This window comes from Rhinoraja longicauda, chromosome 12, assembly GCF_053455715.1.
Source record: "Rhinoraja longicauda isolate Sanriku21f chromosome 12, sRhiLon1.1, whole genome shotgun sequence".
Taxonomy (NCBI): Eukaryota; Metazoa; Chordata; class Chondrichthyes; order Rajiformes; family Arhynchobatidae; genus Rhinoraja; species Rhinoraja longicauda.
The window spans coordinates 371,459-394,294 of NC_135964.1; the positions used below are offsets into that span (position 1 = coordinate 371,459).

A 22,836-nucleotide genomic window follows, 5' to 3' on the forward strand; every position below is an offset into this window, starting at 1 on the left:
TTCATAAATCCATGGATTGCACCAATCCTTTTACCACTATCCAAATGCGCCATTATTACCTCTTTAATAATTGACTCCAGCATCTTCCCCACCACCGATGTCAGGCTAACTAGTCTATAATTCCCTCTCTCGCTCCTTTCTTGAAAAGTGGGATAACATTAGCTATCCTCCAATCCACAGGAACCAATCCTGAATCTATTGAACATTGGAAAATGATCACCAATGCGTCCACGATTTCTCGTGCCACCTCCTTAAGTACTCTGGGATGCAGAGCATCAGGCCCTGGGGATTTATCAGCCTTCAGTCCCGTCAGTCTACCCAATATTATTTCTCGACTAATGCAAATTTCTTTCAGTTCCTCTGTCTCCCTTGATCCTGTCCACTAGTACATCTGGGAGATTGTTTGTGTCTTCCTTAATGAAGACAGATCCAAAGTACCTGTTCAACTCTTCCGCCATTTCCTTGTTACCCATAATAATTTCACCCATTTCTGCCTTCAAGGGACCCACATTTGTCTTTACTAATCTTTTTCTCTTAACATACCTAAAGAAGCTTTTACTGTCCTTTATATTCTTGGGCAGCTTCGCTTCGTACCTCATCTTTTCAACCTGTATTGCCCTTTTTGCTATCTTCTGTTGTCCTTTGAAAGTTGCCCACTCCCCTGGCTTCCCGCTACTCTTTGCTATCTTATACATCTTTTCTTTTAGTTTTATTCCATCTCTAACTTCCCTAGTGAGCCACGGTTGCCTCTTACTCCCCTTAGAATCTTTCTTTCTCTTTGGTATGAAATGATCCTGCATCTTCTGGATTATGCCCAGAAATTCCTGCCATTGCTGTTCCACCGTCATTACTGCTAGGATCCCTTTCCATTTGACCTTAGCCAGCTCCTCTCTCATGCCTTCATAGTCGCCTTTGTTCAACTGCAACATTGACATTCCTGGTTTAACCTTCTCCCTCTCAAATTGCAGATTAAAACTAATCATATTATGGTCACTACCTCCAATTGGTTCCTTTACCTTGAGTTCCCTTATTAAATCTGGTTCATTGGACAACACTAAATCCAGAATTGCCTTCTCTCTGGTAGGCTCCAGTACAAGCTGCTCTAAGAATCCATCTCTGAGGCACTCTACAAACTCCCTTTCTTGGTGTCCAGAACCAACCTGATTTTCCCAGTCTACTGCATGGCACGGTAGCGCAGCGGTAGAGTTGCTGCTTTACAGCGAATGCAGCGCCGGAGACTCAGGTTCGATCCTGACTACGGGTGCTGCACTGTAAGGAGTTTGTACGTTCTCCCCGTGACCTGCGTGGGTTTACTCCGAGATCTTCGGTTTCCTCCCACACTCCAAAGACGTACAGGTATGTAGGTTAATTGGCTGGGTAAATGTAAAAAAAAAATTGTCCCTAGTGGGTGTAGGATAGTGTTAATGTACGGGGATCACTGGGCGGCACGGACTTGGAGGGCCGAAAAGGCCTGTTTCCGGCTGTATATATATGATATGATATGATGATATGAACTACAGTGGCATTACCTTTGTTACATGCCAATTTTAACCCCTGTTTCAACTTACACCCTATATCCTTACACCCTTTGGAGGTCTGAAGATAACTCCCATTAGTGTCTTCTTACCTTTACAATTCCTCAACTCTATCCACAGTGACTACATCTTCAGTCCCAATGTCACCCCTCGCAAGGGACTGAATTCCATCCCTCACCAACAGAGCTACCCCACCTCCTCTGCCCACCTGCCTGTCCTTTCTATAGGACATATAACCCTGAATACTCAGTTCCCAATGAATTTAATATTTGCAAAATTATTAGGAGAGAATATATGGTACTGGTGTTTACCAGGATTGAAACCTAATGAAGGATGTTAACGATTTTCCCATTTTTTTTTGATTGAGAAAATGAAAGTCACCCAATTATTTAAGAAAGAAGGGAAAACCTAAATAGTACAGACAATCAAATTAACATCAGTTATGTGGAAGTAACTAGAATATATGATCAACAATTCAGTGATAGAATATTTAGAAAATTGCGTACTGGTCAAAAATTGGTATTGATTCAGCAAGAGTGGATGATTTTAGAGTCCTGACGTCAATAGTGTGATAAGCTTTCTGAATGCATTTAAGAAGGTTTTGCCATGGATTTCTTTCTAAAATGGTATTTCTAGATGCAGTATGTTTCTTATTTGAGAGTAACCTCTGATTAAGTATAGCTTGCTCAAGTTAGCTTATTTCCAGGTAGCTTCCAAACAAACATTTAAGAAGTATAGATAGTATACTAAGATAGGTGGAGTAGTTGATAGTGAGGTAGATTTTCAAAGTCTACAGAGAGACTTGGGCCTTTTGGAAGGGTGGGCTGAAAGATGGCAGATGGAGTTTAATGCTGATAAGTGTGAGGTGCTGCATTTTGGTAGGACAAATCAAAATAGGACGTACAGGGTAAATGGTAGGGAATTGAGGAATGCAGTGGAACAGAGGGATCTGGGAATAACTGTGCATTGTTCCCTGAAGGTGGAATCTCATGTGGATAGGGTGGTGAAGAAGGCGTTTGGTATGCTTGCCTTTATAAATCAGAGCATCGAGTATAGAAGTTGGGATGTAATGTTGAAATTGTACAGGGCATTGGTGAGGCCGAATCTGGAGTATGGTGTGCAGTTCTGGTCGCCAAATTATAGGAAGGATGTCGACAAAATGGAGAGGGTACAGAGGAGATTTACTAGAATGTTGCCTGGGTTTCAGCACTTAGGCTACAGAGAGAGGTTGAATAGGTTGGGTCTTTATTCTTTGGAGCGTAGAAGGTTGAGGGGGGACTTGATAGAGGTTTTTAAAATTTTGAGAGGGACGGACAGAGTTGACGTGGGTAGGCTTTTCCCTTTGAGAGTGGGGAAGATTCCAACAAGGGGACATAGCTTCAGAATTGAGGGACAAAGGTTTAGGGGTAACATGAGGGGGAACTTCTTTACTCAGAGGGTTGTGGCTGTATGGAATGGGCTTCCGGTGGAAGTGGTGGAGGCTGGCTCGATTTTATTATTTAAGAGTAAATTGGATAGGTATATGGATAGGAGGGGATTGGAGGGTTATGGTCTGAGTGCAGGTAGATGAGACTAGGTCAGGGAGAATGGTCGGCGTGGACTGGTAGGGCCGGACAGGCCTGTTTCCATGCTGTAGTTGTTATATGTTATATGTTATACTTTAAGAAGTATAGTGTCAGATAAAACCTTGTGCTGCCTTTATAGTTAGCTGGGAAGCAGGGAAGAACGTGAGATTATTCTATTGGGCAGAATGGGGTAGAGTTACTGCCTTGTAGCACCAGAGACTCTGGTTCGATCCTGACAATGGATGCTATCTGTATGGAGTTTGTACATTCTCCCTGTGACAACATGCGTTTTCTCCGGGTGCTCCGGTTTCCTCCCACTCTCCAAAGACGTACAGGTTTGTAGGTAAATTGTAAATTGCCCTCAGTGTGTAGGATAGTGTATGGGACTTGGTATAGTATGGGTTCGGAGGGGCCGAAGGGCCTATTTCCGCACTGTATCTCTAAAGCCTAAATGTAGCACTGATTGATATGAGAACCTCAAATGTTCACCATGTGAATGACTTGGTTAGGAGCATGAAGAGTCACATTCACATTTTCACATGATTAAGATAATATAGTAAATTGTATTCCTTCTTTGTACTTTACAGTTAAACCCATGTTTGTTCATATTTGCAATGGGCTGCATTTGCAAGTTAATGTTGCACTGTATTTGCATGGAACCCATTGGTTAAACTGCATTTGGCATTTCGGGTTCAGTTAACCACGTCATCCACTTTGGAAGGATTTATTGGTCTTGAAATGGTTTGATGTAAATAGCTAAAATTGTCCAAATACTAAATAGAAATAATTTAATTAATTTTCACTCCAATAATTTTGACAAGTGATCTGACTGAATTGACTTAAATGGTATGATAAGGGAAAATAAACTTCAGTATTTTCGACAATGGACACGGGAGTAGCGGAGATTGGGGGAGGGGGGGGATCTTCACGGAACAAAGTTTGAATTTTTCAAGATGACTGCGGGGCAAGAGTATGAATGGATATTCAACTGTCACATAAATATGATACAGATTGACCATCATCTAGTCGAATGTTAGAAAAGGGTCAAGGTGCTGAGGTGCCTAATGTTTGCATTTTTGTTTTGAATTATATTCATTTTAAATTTTAATAGTCTTTTGTAGTCTTATACTCAGCTCCCATTGAAATTTGTACAACTGTACTAATGTTGTACTAATATGCTCTAAGTTTGGAATAATATCTACACATTAAACCAAGAAAGCAGTAAGAAGGCAAATACTAATGCACTATCAAAATAAGGGAAGCCAATACCCATTTGTGGAAAAACAAGCACAAAACATTTTAAGAAACCCCTTGCATAATGTTATTGGGTTGGGGTGTCTGTCTGATATAATTAATTTTGTCATTTGATATTTTGTATATTGGGGAAAAAAAGTTGAGATATTTCTGTTCAGTCAAAATATTATGGAACTAATTTAGAAATATGATTGACTGTTATTTTGCTTGGTTAAACAAAACATTTTAATTTGTTCAATTCTAGCAATTGGAGTAAGCAATCAAAGAGAAACAACAATCATGTGGGACAAAATTACAGGATACCCGCTCTACAATGCAATTGGTAAGAAGTTTTCAATACCCGCTCTACAATGCAATTGGTAGGATGTTGTCAATTTGCTTAGCTCGTCACAAAACTTGGTTTCCACTAAAGGGATAATCGCTGTATTTGTAGAGCCAAAATTAAAACTATCTTTATTGAAAGAGCTTTTCTTTTAAGCTTTGAACAATATGACTGCAGCAATTGTTGGGATTTTATTTCACTAAAATTTGGTAAACTAGCGCTGCACTGAGGTGAAACTCGAGTTGTAAATCTGTGGAATTCTCTGCCTCAGAAGGCAGTGGAGGCCAGTTCGTTGGATGCTTTCAAGAGAGAGCTGGATAGAGCTCTTAAGGATAGCGGAGTGAGGGGGTATGGGGAGAAGGCAGGAACGGGGTACTGATTGAGAGTGATCAGCCATGATCGCATTGAATGGCGGTGCTGGCTCGATGGGCTGAATGGCCTACTCCTGCACCTATTGTCTATTGTCTAATACCCTGTGCCTGCCTTCTCCACATATCCCTTGATTCCACTAGCCCCTAGAGCTCTATCTAACTCTCTCTTAAATCCATCCAGTGATTTGGCCTCCACTGACCTATGTGGCAGAGAATTCCACAAATTCACAACTCTCTGGGTGAAAAAGTTTTTTCTCACCTCAGTTTTAAATGGCCTCCCCTTTATTCTAAGACTGTGGCCCCTGGTTCTGGACTCGCCCAACATTGGGAACATTTTTCCCGCATCTAGCTTGTCCAGTTCTTTTGTAATTTTATATGTTTCTATAAGATTCCCTCTCATCCTTCTAAACTCCAGTGAATAAAAGCCTGGTCTTTTCAATCTTTCCTCATATGTCAGTCCCGCCATCCCAGGGATCAATCTCGTGAACCTACGCTGCACTGCCTCAATTACAAGGATGTCCTTCCTCAAATTAGGAATACTTTTTCAGATCAAATCTGAGTCCAGAGGCTTAGAGGCCAGGGCATGATTTCAGTGGAGTCTGCTTAGCAACCTTTGATTCCACTTCTCTTCTCTTAATTAACTGCTTTAACGATTAAATAAGTGCCACTGAGTGTAACTATAGAATCATTTCAGCATTGGATGAGGCCATTTCAGCATGGGAAGAGGCCATTTCAGCTTGGGAAGAGGCCATTTCAGCATGGGATGAGGCCATTTCAGCATGGGAAGAGGCCATTTCAGCATGGGAAGAGGCCATTTCAGCATGGGATGAGGCCATTTCAGCATGGGAAGAGGCCATTTCAGCATGGGATGAGGCCATTTCAGCATTGGATGAGGCCATTTCAGCATGAGAAGCCATTTCAGCATGGGATGAGGCCATTTCAGCATGGGATGAGGCCATTTCAGCATGGGAAGAGGCCATTTCAGCATGGGATGAGGCCATTTCAGCATGGGATGAGGCCATTTCAGCATGGGATGAGGCCATTTCGATGATTGAGGTCATTTGGATGATTGAGCCCACGAGTGGTCTTTGCAAGAACTATTTCAGCAAGCCTGTTCCATTGTTCTTTCCCCCAGAACTCTACATTATTTTCTACCTCTATGTTAATACAGTCCTCTTTATAAGGCAATATTTTAATCTCCTTTATCAATGCACTAAGTTTGAGATTATGATTACTCATGTGGGTAAAGATTTTTGTTAACTCTGTCACAGCAAGTTCCTCTCAATTGCCTTTCTTCTCTAGGGAACAGATTCTCTTTGTAATTATCATCAATCTGGATTTGAATAACCAACTCATTTCCCAATCTTCTGTGGTCTAAGCACAACTGTTCAGTTTCTTAACTGAGTCCTTCTTTCCCAGGATCATTCTGTTAAATTTTATCTGTAGCTTCCAGGGCCTTCACATCCCTGCTGCATTAATGACAAATGAATTTATTGAAGTTCAAAAGAACTTGCTTGCTTTTGTCTGAGGAAGGGTCTCGACCCGAAACGTCACCCATTCCTTCTCTCCAGAGATGCTGCCTGACCCGCTGAGTTACTCCAGCATTTTGTGCTTACCTACGATTTAAACCAGCATCTGCAGGTTTTTTTCCTACACTACTTGCTTGCTTTTGTACTCTATACATCATTTTATAAAGCTTGGCCTCCGATCCATTTCTTTAATCACTTTATCTGCCAGTTCTGTCGCTTCACAAATTTGTGCGCACATGCTCTCTTTTGGGAATTGAGCACTAAACGTGACTACTTTTTCAAAATGTATCATTTGAACTATCACTGCATTAACTTGCACCTGCCTATCCCACTAGAGTGTTCATGTCCTTTGTTAGTATTCTCCTCACAATTTGCTACACATGCATGTTTTGTGCCATCAACAGACTTTGAAATGGTCCCATTGAGAACCATATCCAAGATGTATAGATCCTTGCAGTGCCTTGCTCCAGAGCAAAAGAAAAGCTTTCCTATACCTAAGTTCATTTAAAATAATGTTTAAAAAGTTCATATATGTAGTGTCAGTCATGTATTGCCCTCATCAGCTGTGAAATTAGCACTCAAATTAGCTGTGCATAATTTTCTTTCACAAAATCTGTTGGCTTTTATTTATCAATTTTTGTCCCAGTGGCAATTAATTTAGCCGCAGCTTCCACAACACTCTAAGCTGATTGACAGGTTGGTGGGCTGGTCTTTTTAGATTATTTTGTTGACCAGTAGTGTAACATTTTCAATGTTCCAGTCCTCTGGCATCATCCCCATGTCTGAGCAGGATTGGAAAATTGGGATAACACCCCAGAATTATAAATATTACTTTGCTCAGCAACCTAGCTTGCATCCCATCGGTCAGGGCAATGTGTCAGGGCATTTTCCAGTATTCATCTTCTATAGATTGTTAGTGTGATACTAACAATGATACATTGTTGGAGATACTCGTATGTGTAGTATCACAATGATTTTGGGACCGTCATTTGTGCTACAAAGACAAATGCAAAGAACTTAATTAGCATCTCATCCATACCCTCTACCTCGCCGTGTAAGTTCATTTTTATTTCTAATCAGTCCACAAGTTCTTATGCCAAAGATGGACACAAAATGCTGGTGTAACTCAGCGAGACAAGCAGTATCTCTGGAGAGAAGGAATGGGTGACGTTTCGGGTCGAGACCCTTCTTCAGACTTCTTATGCCATCCAGTTTACTACTTGCATGTCTCTGAATGATGTTCCAACTTCATTTTACATCAGTTGCTCTTTTTCTCTGCAGAAAACAAATTGGCTGAATGAGTGATTTTATTGCTCTTGACCAGTTTGTGCAATGTCCTATGATCCTGATGTGTGGTACTTATTGTCGTACCTTTCTCTCCAAGGTGCATTTTATATTTTAAGTGAGTCTCTCCCTCGGCTCAATCTGGATACCCTGTATTCTTCCTGCCCTACCTGTACAGTTGAAGGATATACAGGCTTGACATTATGAAGTAGTAACCTCAGTTCTTTGCTCATGCAACCTTCCTGACCCCCTTTTTCGAATGTGTACGGAAAAAAACTGCAGATGCTGGTTTAAATCGAAGGTAGACACAAAATGCTGGAGTGACTCAGAGGGTCAGGCAGCATCTCTGGAGAGAAGGAATTGGTGACGTTTCGGGTCGAGACATTAATTCTGTCTTAGCCATTTGAATCAATGTAAAGCTGAATAAATAAGTGTAAATGAAAGAAGTGGACGCAGTATGAATTTGTTGTAGTTGTCTTTTATGTTGATAGTGATAGCACAAGGAAAGATGCCTTATGTCTTAATAATTCAAAATGCTGTGCCATAACACTGTTCCTGCCCAGGCGGGAAGTGGCAGAGCCAGCTACAAGTATGTTGCTATACTTGCCAGATCTCAGTACCCACTTCCCGCCTGGGCGTTAGTGGGTAAGCTTTTCATGTTTTAAATCGATTAGCGTGGTTGTCTATTTGTTTCAAGGTCAAGAACTTTAACAACACTGTAAAAAAGAAAGCTCATTTTTAAAATTTAAATTCCATTCTTGAAACCAGGAACTTAATATAATTTGTGGAGTTGATAACAGGGCACACAGTATCTTCCTGGTGTATGGTGCAAGAAATGAACACCAGAGCCTGTGATGGAAGGGACAAGGACCAAAGGTTGCTCTTGGGCTTGAATCAGTGGAAGAGAGTCAACTTTTATATAGTACAAGAGCAGACAACTCCAGATAATGAAATCAGAGTGGCCAGAATCTGTCAATGGGGAAACTCCACCAAATTACTGTATGAGCAGAAAATCTTTCTCTGTTTGAAAAAAGCCAAAGTTGCAAAGCAGACTGTGATCTTTGTAAAGGCACAGTAACTGAATGGATCAGACAGTATCCCAGGAGAACTCGGATAGATTACTTTTTGGGTCGGAACCCTTCTTCAATCTCTCCATGTTCTCCAGGGATGCTGCCTGATCTGCTGAGTTACTCCAGCACTCAGTCTTACCTTGGTAAACCAGCATCCGCTGTTCCTTGTTTCCACTATGTGTCGCACAAATTGTTGCCCAAAGCAGAGCTCCTACATTTGAAGAGACAAATGCATGGCATTATATAGTTGGAGATATTTTCAAACTTGCTCCCTGTTAATAACAATTGTGATTAAACAGTGTGGTTTGTGCAAAACATAACACTCGTAATGAGGTGAAAGGATAGATTTTATGTACCACCTACAGTGGTTCAGACACTAACACAAGTTGATTGAGCTCCATTTAGTTACCTTCTATTTTCTAGTCCAGTTTCTGCAACAACAGTTTTATATTTACATTAATTCTAGATTTAAATGAATTTGAGGTTTCTGTATCGAGTGTGTTATCACTTCTACTTGATGTTAAAAATGCACTTAATACAGAAACCTATGACTAGCTAAGGGTTATAATTAAGCTTGAAAGTTGTAGTAATGACCTTTATGCATTTTCTATCAGTTCATTACCTTTTAATTTAGTGATTCATTCATTGTAACAAGCTCTTTTGCCATAAGATTGTTAACACTTCAGCAAATTCATGCTCCCACTGTCCCCATTGACAGGCTTGGTCTACGTGTCTGGCAAAATAGTTTTGCCGTTCTGTTTGATCAATTGCTGCAACGTCCTGCGAAACGCCAATACTGCATTTATGGTCTCTGTTTTTCTTATTAGTGTGGCTCGACCTCAGGACACAGTCAACTGTGGAAAATCTCATCAACCAAGGACCAAATAAAGACAAAAATATTCTTCAGGTGGGGGATGTAGCAGTGAACTACAATTTATATTTAGTGTTAGCTAGTGACTAAAGATGTAAAGGTTAAAAGGTGGTTGCTTGTTTGCTCTAAACTTGAGCTATCCAAACTATCAAGATGCAGCAGTTGAGGTAAATATTGAAAGTCTGCACATAAGGACACGAAGTGTTAGAGTAACTCAGTAGATCAGGCAGCATATCTGGAGAACATGGATAGGTGATGCTTCACAGAATGCTGGAGTAACTCAGTGGGTCAGTCAGCATCTCTGGAGAACATGGATTGGTGATGTTTCGGGTCGAAACCTTTCTTCAGACTGATTGTGCAGGAAGGAACTGCAGATGCTGGTTTACACCGAAGACAGACACAAAATACTGGAGTAACTCAGCGGGACAGGTGCATGTCTGGAGAGAAGAAATGGGTGACGGTTCGGGTCGAGACCCTTCTTCAGACTGATAGTAGTGGGGGAGGATAAAGCTGGAAAAGGCTTTGTTGGTTCTGAACCGGTGTTTTCAGCTGCAGGTGACAATGAACAGCTGAGTAAAATGACACCAGATAAAAGCCGTTTGCTTATTTGTTTGTTGTTTTGCGTATGAGTCCATGTAAAAACTGCAGATGTAACTGGGTTTTGATACGACTGACATTTTGTTTTCTTTCCCATTTAGGCACAAACTGGCCTCCCGATTAGCACCTATTTTAGTGCTGTGAAATTGCGATGGCTCCTTGACAATGTGGAAGCAGTCAAAGTGGCTGTAGCCAAACAACGGGCTATGTTCGGAACAGTTGATTCTTGGCTTATATGGGTAAGACATCTAATAGTTAGGAAATTTCCAGCAACTCTTCCTCTGGTTATTTTTGTGTGTCTCTATCAAAATGCAGATACATCGACTTAAGCTGTGAAGAAACTGTAGGAAAAGGTTAGAGAATGTTAAGGAGCAGATTGTGGTTAACTCATGCTCTTTATCTAAGATTGGAATACAGGAAATACTTGAGATTTGGATTCTTCCATTATAGGGCTGATTTTGAAAGGCTTGAAATAGTTCATGTGCTGATTCAGAGAAGGTTAGAGCACAAACTAAACGGCAACTATCTTGGTAAAGTAGACAATAATGATCCCAATTTTCACAAGTGGACTGGTTGTATAAGCTCACTCCATCTCCATCTTAAAATTCAAAGCTATTAATGCAGGTTACGATTATCCGTATTTATTTTAGCAATTTAACTTTTACCATGATTCCAGTGTATGCATTAGGATTTTGGAATCTCTCTTCATTGTTGCTCTCATTGACCAAATGTGTAATATTATTGTGTAGTCCTAGGGTAATGCTTGTGCGAGAAACCTGGATTGATAAAATGCTTCAAATGCATTGGCCTGTCCACACGCCATAATAAAATGCATATTCTTTGCTCCAAATTGGTCCTTACTCTGTTAAAACCTTGAATTCAGATTGAAACAGTAGAAAAGTTGCCAGACAAAAATGTTCCAATTCAACATGATGGCAAAGGTTAATACCAAAAAAAACTCGATCTGAATAGTTTTATTACAAGAAGTTAGACCTTTCATTCAGTTTCATTAGGCAAGTACAATCAAAATATTTATTGCCTTAATAATGAAAGTGGTGTCAGAAAGTTCTCTGACGACTCTGCCATCGTCGGCCTCATCACAGGCGACGATGACAGGGCGTACAGAGAACTGATCAAGGAGTTTGTGGACTGGTGCCAGCGGAACTGCCTCCGGATCAACGCGGGGAAAAACAGGGAGATGGTGGTAGATTTCCACTGACACCGGTGAACATCCAGGGAATGGACATCGGGAGGGTGGACTCTTATAAGTACCTGGGTGTTTACCTCAATAATAAATTGGACTGGACCGAAAACACCGATGCACTATACAAAAAGGGCCAGAGCAGACATTATCTGCTGAGGAGATTCAGGTCCTTTGGAGTGCAGGGGGCACTCCTAAGGACCTTCTACAACGCAGTGGTTGCATCAGCCATTTTCTATGGAGTGGTCTGCTGGAGCAGCAGCATCTCAGCGGCGGAGGGGAAGAGACTCGACAAGCTGGTCAGGAAGGCCAGCTCTGTCCTGGGTTGCCCCCTCGACTCAGTGCAGGCGGTGGGAGAGAGGAGGATGATGGCAACGTTAACATCGCTGCTGGACAACGACTCCCACCCCATGCAGGACACTGTCACTGCACTGAGTAGCTACTTCAGTGACAGACTCCTTCACCCCAAGTGCATGAAGGAGAGATACAGGAGGTCCTTCCCGCTGCTGTGAGACTGCACAACCAGCACTGCTCCCAGCAGACGAGTCAACAGTAACAGTTAAGGAATACACAGTAAACTGATGACAATTTATCCTTGTCTTTACTTTTATTTATAATGAATGATCTCTTGCTATCCACTTTGCTGCTGTAACACTGTAAATTTCCCCGATGTGGGACGAATAAAGGAATATATTATTATTATTATTATGAATTCAGTGTTTGACAGGTGCAAACAATGGTGGGGTTCACTGCACAGACGTGACCAATGCTAGCAGAACTATGCTATTCAACATCAACACTCTTCAGTGGGACCCTGACCTCTGCAGGTAAGTTGCAACTGTTGAAATTGTGGCATTTTATGATGTTATGAAAATAATTATGTTTGTCAAAAAAATTAAATATGCATTTTGGTTTTATTCATGTGGGCTAGCTGGCTGGCTTTTGAACTGGTGACACGCTCAAAATGTCAATTTGCAAAATCTTTTAAACAGAACCAAGTTCAAAGTTCATAACTTTAAACATTGGCTGGGAGGCACTGCACTTTAACATAATTTCAATGCAGATTATCCATCTGCAGAGCCGCAGAATAGAAAACCATGAAAATCCTGCAAATGATGGGAATTTAAAATAAAAACTGCAAATGGTTAGCAGATATGGCAACGTTGGCTTGAATAGGAAGAGGGTGGTCTCCCAACAGGGTGATGTCTGTCTGACCTGCTGAAATTGTGTAGCATTTCCCGGTTTTTATTTTAGTTGGAGCACGGTAGCGCAGCGGTAGAGTTGCTGCTTTACAGCGAATGCAGCGCCGGAGACTCAGGTTCGATCCTGACTACGGGTGTTGTACTGTAAGGAGTTTGTACGTTCTCCCCGTGACCTGCGTGGGTTTTCTCCGAGATCTTCGGTTTCCTCCCACACTCCAAAGACGTACAGGTATGTAGGTTAATTGGCTGGGTAAAATGTAAAAATTGTCCCTAGTGAGTGTAGGATAGTGTAAATGTGCGGGGATCACTGAGCGGCACGGACTTGGAGGGCCGAAAAGGCCTGTTTCCGGCTGTATATATATGATATGATATGATATGATAATAACTCGATTTATTGGCTCAGAAAATAATGACAATTACCAGAATTAATAAAGTACGAAATCACGCAGGAAACATTGGAACCATGGCGGAAGCCGTGTGGCACATTGTCCAAGAACAATAGACAATAAACAATAGGTGCAGGAGTACGACATTCGGCCCTTCGAGCCAGCACAACCATTCAATGTGATCATGGCTGATCATTCTCAATCAGTACCCCGTTCCTGCCTTCTCCCCATACCCCCTGACTCCGCTATCCTTAAGAGCTCTATCTAACTCTCTCTTGATGCATTCAGAGAATTGACCTCCACTGCCTTCTGAGGCAGCGAATTCCACAGATTTATAACTCACTGAGTGAAAAAGTTTTTCCTCATCTCCGTTCTAAATGGCCTACCCCTTATTCTTAAACTGTGGCCCCTGGTTCTGGACTCCCCCAACACTGGGAACATGTTTCCTGCCTCTAACGTGTCCAACCCCTTAATAATCTTATATGTTTCGATAAGATCCCCTCTCATCCTTCTAAATTCCAGTGTACACAAGCCTAGTCCCTCCAGTCTTTCAACATATGACAGTCCCGCCATTCCGGGAATTAACCTAGTGAATTAACCTGCAACAGCGGCAGCGGCAGCGTGTTCGCCCGCCCCGGATCGCGGGGCTTGGGTCGGCCCACTGCGGACCTTTCACCGTCCGGCGCGGCCTGGAACAACAACAGCCTGACCGCGGGAGAAGACGGCAGGGGAAGGGAAAAGACAATCTGGCCTTCCATCACAGTGAGGAGGGACTAGAGGAGACTCACTGTGATGGATGTTTCTTTTTTTTGTGTGTTGGGTGGGGTTGTATAATTTGCTTGTCCTATTGCTTTTATTATTGGACTGTGGGTGACTAAATTTCGTCCAAAAAACTTGTTTTTTGGATGACAAATAAAGATATCTTGAATCTTGAACCTACGCTGCACGCCCTCAATAGCAAGAATATCCTTCCTCAAATTTGGATACCAAAACTGCACACAGTACTCCAGGTGCGGTCTCACTAGGGCCCTATACAACTGCAGAAGGACCTCTTTGCTCCTATACTCAACTCCTCTTGTTATGGCCAACATTCCATTGGCTTTCTTCACTGCCTGCTGTACCTGCATGCTTCCTTTCAGTGACTGATGCACTAGGACACCCAGATCTCGTTGTACGTCCCCTTTTCCTAATTTGACACCATTCAGATAATAATCTGCCTTCTTATTCTTACCACCAAAGTGGATAACCTCACACTTGTCCACATTAAACTGCATCTGCCATGCATCCGCCCACTCACACAACCTGTCCAAGTCACCCTGCAACCTCATAGCATCTTCCTCAACTCACACTACCACCCAGCTTTGTATCATCTGCAAATTTGCTAATGGTACTTTTAATCCCTTCATCCAAGTCATTAATGTGTATTGTAAATAGCTGCGGTCCCAGCACCGAGCGTTACGGTACCCCACTAGTCACTGCCTGCCATTCTGAAAGGGACCCATTTATCCCTACTCTGCTTTCTGTCTGTCAACCAATTTTCTATCCATGTCTGTACCCTACCCCCAATACCATGTGCTCTAATTTTGCCCACTAATCTCTTATGTGGGACCTTGTTGAAGGCTTTCTGAAAGTCGAGGTACACCACATCCACCGGCTCTCCCCTGTCAATTTTCCTAGTTACATCCTCAAAAAATTCCAGAAGATTAGTCAAGTATGATTTCCCCTTCGTAAATCCATGCTGACTCGGAACGATCCTGTTACTGCTATCCAAATGCTCCGCAATTTCGTCTTTTATAATTGACTCCAGCATCTTCCCCACCACTGATGTCAAACTAACTGGTCTATAATTTCCCGTTTTCTCTCTCCCTCCTTTCTTAAAAAGTGGGATAACATTAGATAACTGGAGCATGGCCGCAGGGCACAGCCTGGTCAGTGGCAGCAGGGCTTTCCGTTCAGCTGTCGTCTTAACCTGATGAGGGTATGAGGCCAAGGCTGTGGTTACAGTCACCTCAGACAGCAATGGCTGCTTATCGGACAGCCAATGGAAACAGGGCCTTCCCTCCAGCTGTCATATTAACCTGATGAAGGTATGAGGCAATGGTTGATCTCTCCATTGCTCCTTTTTTAAATCTTAGCGAGCACTCTCATCTGAAAGCCCACTTGCCTCAAACCAGTGGACCAACCGCCAGACTATGAGCTAATCCTTCCTGAACTGACTGCACTCTTTTTACAGTGACATGAGTTTCATTAAAATGTAATGAAATCCGTTTCTTTCATCTGTCTGAAGGTGGGGACCCAGATTCCTTCACGTCTAAGTGTGCTTTGTTCTCTGAGCAGAGCTGTGGAGCTCCGTACCAATGAGCTCAACTGCTTCTATGAGCTTCAGCCAAAAAACCTTGTTTTCAAACCGTTTACACTAAATACCACATTTAGTTCAAAACTGCTGTTTCATTATTGTTAATCTTTCCTTTACATGGCTGTCTCCAATTTCACAATCATTATAGGTTGTGCTATAATGACTGAAGTAAATTTTCTTATTGTCATCCTGGAAGCTTGTCACCTAATTTCTAAAACATTGATAATAATTAATCAGTTAAAATCTTTAAATTTCACAATTGGCAGATAATCTTTTGGAGGACAAGAGGCTCTTCAGCCCACTGTAAATGTGCTGGGTCTTCACCAGAAAAATGTAAACTAATAATTTTGAGGTGTTTTTCTAAAATCTCTTAAAGTTGTTTCTTCCATCTCTTGATTGTATTATTATATTTGAGCACCATAATTGGTGAATGGGAAGAATATGACTGATCAATCATGACTTAGATTCATAGTTGCACCGCCATTGGGTCTACATGTCTATGCTGACCAAGATTCCTGTGTATATTGATCCTTTATGCCCATGTTTAGCCCACACCCAATGCATGTCTATGTGCTAATGCCTTTGAAACATTGCAATTGTACCGCCTTTACCACTTCCTGGTGGCAGCTCATTGCATGTATTTATCACTCTGTGTGTGGAAAAACCGGTCTCAAAAATCCGCGTTAAATCTTTCCCTTCTCACCTTCAACCTGTGCCCGATGTCAGGGGGGGGGCGGGACAAAGAAAGGATATAGATGAAGATAGGAAGACAGTGGGAGAACTAGGAACGGGGAGGGGAAGAGAGGGACAGAGGAGCTATCTAAAGTTAGAGAAGTCAATGTTCATACCGCTGGGCTGTAAGCTGCCCAAGCGAAATATGAGGTGCTGTTCCTCCAATTTGCGGTGGGCCTCACTATGACACTGGAGGGGGCCCATGACAGAAAAGTCAGACTGGGAGTGGGAGGGGGAGGTGAAGTGCTCAGCCACCGGGAGATCAGGTTAGTTAAGGCGGACTGAGCGAAGATGTTGAGCGAAACGATCGCCGAGCCTGCGTTTGGTCTCGCCGATGTAGAGAAGTTGACATCTGGAACAGTGGATACAATAGATGAGGTTGGAGGAGGTACAGGTGAACTTCTGGTCACCTGGAAAGACTGTTTGGGTCCTTGGATGAAGTCGAGGGGGGAGGTAAAGGGACAGGTGTTGCATCTCCTGTGGTTGCAGGGGAAAGTGCCTGGAGTGAGGGTGGTTTGGGTAGGAAGGGACGAGTGGACCAGGGAGATACGGAGGGAACGGTCTCTGCGGAAAGCACAAAGGGGAGGAAAATGCTCCACTCGTCCCTTCCTACCCAAACCACCCCCTCCCCAGGAAACCTCCCACCTCCTCCCCAGAGATATTACCTGAAGAAAAGTTTTAATCCTCAGGGTCCACCCCTAAAGTGTTATCATAGCTGCAGCATCAGAACAATTGTGCAGGAGCATTTGTTATTGTTTGGGATGATTTAAAATAGACAAGCATTTCAGTATAATGTATATCTGCGGCAATGGTGGATTTTTGAATAGAATATTTTAAAGGACAGGTAGAGATATCCACCAAGCAATTGTTTTAACCTTCAAAAGGAGAAGTCTGTATTTTCTGGTGCTGCTTCTATTCCCAAATGATCAGTTGATTCTTGTGTTGTTTTGATGTATCTTTGCTTTGTTTGTTCACTATTTTAGCTTCTTTGGCATTCCAATGAGTATTCTCCCAGAAGTAAGAAGTTCATCGGAGATTTATGGAATAATGGTGAGCAAACCAAATAACTTACTTATTATCAAATAAGGGTATTCTTATCATTAAATGTTGCATGTTTGTTGATTCAGTGCATTAAATCTATTCTGTTGCATTATTTATATCTCACTGCTGTAAAATATGCCTGAATTGATATAGGCTGACCATGACAATTAGCAATGTTATTAATTAAGGCATTGAGATTTTGAAGACTGACAAAATATCAGATTGCATCAAACGTGTTCCATATGTTCATTCCAAAAAGGAAGAAAGATTCTAAGGGGAGTAGGAGGCAACCATGGCTGACAAGGGAAGTTAGGGATGGAATAAAACTAAAAGAAAAGATGTATAACACAGCAAAGGAAGCCAGAGGATTGGGAAACTTTCATAGGACAACAGAAGGTAACAAAACGGGCAATACGGGCTGAAAAGATGCAGTACGAGGGGAAGCTGGCCAAGAATATAAAGAAGGACAGTAAAAGCTTCTTTAGATATGTTAAGAGAAAAAGAGTAGCAAAGTCAAATGTGGGTCCCTTGAAGGCAGACACGGGTGAAATTATTATAGGTAACAAGGAAATGGCAGAAGAGTTGAACAGGTGCTTCGAATCTGTCTTCACTAAGGAAGACACAAACATTCTCCCAGATGTACTGGAGGACAGAGGATCTAGGGGGGTAGAGGAACTGAAATAAATTTTCATTAGACGAGAAATAGTATTGGGTAGACTAATGGGACTGAAGGATGATAAATCCCCAGGGCCTGATGGTCTGCATCCCAGGGTCCTCAGGGAGGTAGCTCTAGAATTAGTGGACGCATTGGTGATCATTTTCCAATGTTCAATAGATTCAGGATCAGTTCCTGTGGATTGGAGGATAGCTAATGTTATCCCACTTTTCAAGAAAGGAGTGAGAGAGAAAACGGGGAAATACAGACCAGTTAGCCTGACTTCGGTGGTGGGAAAGATGCTGGAGTCAATTATTAAAGAGGTAATAACGGTGCATTTGGATAGCAGTAAAAGGATAAGTCCAAGTCAGCATGGATTTATGAAAGGGAAATCATGCTTGTCTAATCTTCTGGAATTTTTTGAGGATGTGACAAGTAAAATGGACGAAGGGGGGCCAGTGGATGTAGTGTATCTAGACTTTCAGAAAGCCTTTGATAAGGTCCCGCACGGGAGATTGGTGACTAAAATTAGAGCACATGATATTGGGGGCAGGGTGTTGACATGGATAGAAAATTGGTTGGCAGACAGGAACCAAAGAGTAGGAGTAAGCGGGTCCTTTTCAGAATGGCAGGCAGTGGCGAGTGTAGTGCCGCAAGGCTCGGTGTTGGGGCCGCAACTGTTTACCATATATATTAATGATTTGGAAGAGGGAATTAGAAGCAACACTAGCAAGTTTGTGGATGACACAAAGCTGCGTGGCTGTGTAAACTGTGAAGAGGATATTAGGAGGTTGCAGGGTGACCTGGACAGGTTGAGTGAGTGGGCAGATGCATGGCAGATGCAGTATAATATAGATACATGTGAGGTTATCCACTTTGGCGGCAGAAACAAGGAGGCAGATTATTATCTCAATGGAGTTAGGTTAGGTAAGGGGGAGGTGCAGCGAGACCTGGGTGTCCTTGCACACCAGTCACTGAAAGTTGGCGTGCAGGTACAGCAGGCAGTGAAGAAAGCTAATGGCATGTTGGCCTTCATAACAAGAGGATTTCAGTATAGGAGTAAAGAGGTTCTGCAGTTGTATAGGGCCCTGGTAAGACCACATCTGGAGTATTGTGTACAGTTTTGGTCTCCTAATTTGAGGAAGGACATCCTTGTAATTGAGGCAGTGCAGCGTAGGTTCACGAGATTGATCCCTGGGATGGCGGGACTGACATATGAGGAAAGATTGAAAAGACTAGGCTTGTATTCACTGAAGCTTAGAAGGATGAGAGGGGATCTTATAGAAACATATAAAATTATAAAAGGACTGGACAAGCTAGATGCAGGAAAAATGTTCCCAATGTTGGGCGAGTCCAGAACCAGGGGCCACAGTCTTAGAATAAAGGGGAGGCCATTTAAAACTGAGGTGAGAAAAAACTTTTTCACCCAGAGTTATGAATTTGTGGAATTCTCTGCCACAGAGAGCAGTGGAAGCCAAATCACTGGATGGATTTAAGAGAGAGTTAGAGAGAGCTCTAGGGGCTAGTGGAATCAAGGGATATGGGGAGATGGCAGGCACGGGGTATCGATTGGGATGATCAGCCATGATCACAATGAATGACAGTGCTGGCTCGAAGGGCCGAATGGCCTCCTCCTGCACCTATTTTCTATGTTTCTATGTATGTTGAAAGCTATAGTGCACAGCCTAAACCATTTCAATCGCATAAATGTATCTTGCAGATATGTTTCTGCTTCATACTTAATAAAGGAATGCTGTTATTGGGTTATCGTAGGGTCCCTAGGCAACGATTTCATAAACATTCTCCAAACATTCAGCAGTCCATTTAAAGGTTACAGCAAGCATCAGATGGCAAATCATCATCATCTGAAATCTTTCGTTAAAAGGGATGCTGAAGGCTAGAAAGTTTATAGTGTATAGTGTATAGCTACTTTTTGGGTCTAGCTCCCAAATGGAATGGAATTCTGATTGTGATAATCACAACTTTATGGCATGCCTTGCACTGTTCATCAAACTGAATCATGTAGCTCTGCACGTGTTGTGTACATGTATGCAATCGCATGTGCTCGCACCCCTCCAGAGTACATTGGGCATTGATGACACAAGTCCTTTTGTGTAATACTACGTTCATAAGTTCTAGTAGCAGAATAAGGCCATTCGGCCCATCAAGTCTGCCCACCATTCAATCCTGGCTGATCTATCTTTCACTCTCAACCCCATTCTCCTGTCTTCATCCCATAACCCCTGTGAAGCTGAGTCAATGTGAAGCAGCTGGTAGACCTGCTGTCTCACAGCGCCAGAGACCCAGGTTCAATCCTGACTTGGGTTGTGCTGTCTGTGTGGAGTTTGCATGTTCTCCCGGTAATCATTTTAATAAATAATTTTGATTTATAATGTTGTTTCATGCCAGTTTTTGCTGTCGGGATAAGGAAATCAGGAATATATTAATGATTTTAAATGGGTTTTTTATTATGGAATGCGGGCCCTGGTTCAAGATGAAGCAAGGCCATGTTATTAAGGGGGGTTGTTTAATGTTTGAAGGTAACAGTTATGATGGGCCTCTTTTTCAATGAAGAATGGTGTATAATAATTTGTCCTATTCTTTAAAGTATGATGTGGTGCTTACCTTTTAGGGATATTCATTGGTATTAAAAAGTATTCTTGTCAGAAAAGATTATACAAAAATCTTTCAAACTTCTTTCTTCGTATGAAAGATGTATGTATACTTTTGACAGAAACAAATTTGTGTCATCATGGTATTTAAGTTTAAACCTACATGACATTGTGTCTACTGTAGTTTCATGGAGGATGCTTATCATTTCAAAAATCAATACTTGAGGCAGGTTCTGTACCATGGGAATTAAAACCTACACTTCATTTCTTCATCTCTTTTATTTGATTCATTGTTACTAAAATGGTACGAGTTCCTTTGGGAGCAGACTGGCATTAGTTAAACTTAAAAATAGCAGCGGTTTATTATTATCAGCTGATCTGATGTAATTTCTATGTTTAAGCATTTTATTTTGAATCTCAATTCAACAAATGGAACCACATCTTTAGCATCCAATTGTAGAAAATGCATTTCTTTGCTATTATTGAGATGAAAAAAATATGATGTGAGGCATCAGGAGCTTGTCCTAAATTAGTCCCACATTGTTTAACAATGTCATAAATTAGTCCCACATTGTTTAACATGAATACACTCGGTGCACATTTTAACATATGAAACCTTATTGTCTTTTTAAATAGAAATGTGGAGCGCTGGCAAGTGTACCCATTTCAGGAGTAAGTATATTTTACATATTTACAGACTGCAGGTGATGAAAGTTCCAGGAAAATGTATCTATTCACAAAAATTAGTTGTATCTCAAATGTTTCACTTGACCGTAAAGGAATGGTGCAGCTAACTTTAATTAATACTAGACCAAGTGGACCCGTTGGGCCCATTCCTCGTAGAGGGGGGGCAGGGAAGGGGAGAGGGTATGATTGAGTGAGGCCTAGACCCAAAGCCTCTCTTGTATTTTAGCACCCTCAACCCCCCACTCAATCCCCCCTTATCCCCCCCTCCTCCCCCTACTAACCCACTCCATCCCCCCTAGCCACCCCCACTTGCCCCTCCCCTGCCCCCACCCGGGAACGCGGGGGGATGGAGTGGCTGAATGTTAGACCAATGCAGTGGAGGTTTGGGGAAGTTTCAAAGGGGGTTCAGGCGGGATGAATTGGGTGAATGGAGGGTGGAAGAGAGGGGGGATAATGGGGCTGGGGGATGGAGTGGGTGAGTAGAGGATAAGGGGGTGGGTTGTGGGGGGGGGGATGATAAGGAGTTGAGGGGGTGTGGATGGAGTGTGTAAGTGGGGCTCTTAAAAAAAAAACTGAAACCAATTTAAGTTAATGCAGCACAGGTTTGGGGGAGTTTTAAGGGGGGAATGGAGTGCGTGAGTGGGGCTCTGAAGAAAAATCCTAAACACAATTTCAGTTAATGCAGGAACGGTTTGGGGGAGTTTTAAGGGGGGGAGGGTTGAGGTGGGAATGGAGTGTGTGAGTGAGGGGATGGGGTGGCTGAGTAAGGAGAGGGTGTTAGACCAATGCTGTCGAGGTTTGGGGGAGTTTTAAATGGGGTTCAGGGAGGATGAATTGGGCGAATGGGGGATGGAAGAGAGGGGATAAGGGGGCTGAGGGGAGGATAAGGGGGTTGAGGTGGGTTGTGGGGGGAATGATAAGTGGGGTTGAGAGGGTGTGGATGGAGTGGGTGAGTGCGGCTCTTAAAAAAGCCTGAAGCCAATTTAAATTAATGCAGCACAGGTTTGCGGGAGTTAAGGGGGATTGAGGGGGGAATGGAGTGCGTGAGTGGGGCACTGAAAAAAATTCTAAACACAATTTCAGTTAATGCAGGAGAGGTTTGGGGGAGTTTTAAGGGGGGGGGTTGAGGTGGGAATGGAGTGCCTGAGTGAGGGGGGGTTGAGGTGGGAATGGAGTGCGTGAGTGAGGGGGGGTTGAGGTGGGTATGGAGTGGTTGAGTACGGGGAGGGTGTTAGACCAATGCAGTGGAGGTTTGGGGGAGTTTTAAAGGGGGCTCAGGGGGGATGAATTGGGTGAATGGAGAGTGGGGGAGGGGGGGATGAGGGGGATGGAGTGGGTGAGGGGAGGATAAGGGGGGTTGAGGTGGGAGCGCATTAGTGAAAGGTCGGGGGGGGCGCATTAGTGAAAGGTCGGGGGGGGCGGGGGAGCGCATTAGTTAAAGGTCCGGGGGGGGGGAGCTGATCTGTTGAAGACGTGCGATTGCATTGTGACGTCACACGCTGAACACCGGCGGGGGGGGCGCGAGCTGATCTCTCATAGGTGCACGGGTGCCATTGTGACGTCACA

At 42.8% G+C, this 22,836-nt stretch overlaps 1 protein-coding gene across 2 annotated transcripts in view; it reads left to right on the forward strand.

Moving 5' to 3' along the window:
• The window catches only part of LOC144598651 (glycerol kinase), a 94,321-nt gene that overhangs the window by 36,411 nt on the left and 35,074 nt on the right, over positions 1-22,836 (forward strand). For both annotated transcript variants that reach the window (XM_078408859.1, XM_078408861.1), the window contains 6 exons: positions 4,599-4,676; positions 9,758-9,837; positions 10,500-10,637; positions 12,317-12,426; positions 17,259-17,325; positions 21,220-21,255. In XM_078408859.1, the coding sequence (XP_078264985.1) occupies positions 4,599-4,676; positions 9,758-9,837; positions 10,500-10,637; positions 12,317-12,426; positions 17,259-17,325; positions 21,220-21,255 (509 nt within the window). The remainder of the gene's footprint in view (positions 1-4,598; positions 4,677-9,757; positions 9,838-10,499; positions 10,638-12,316; positions 12,427-17,258; positions 17,326-21,219; positions 21,256-22,836) is intronic.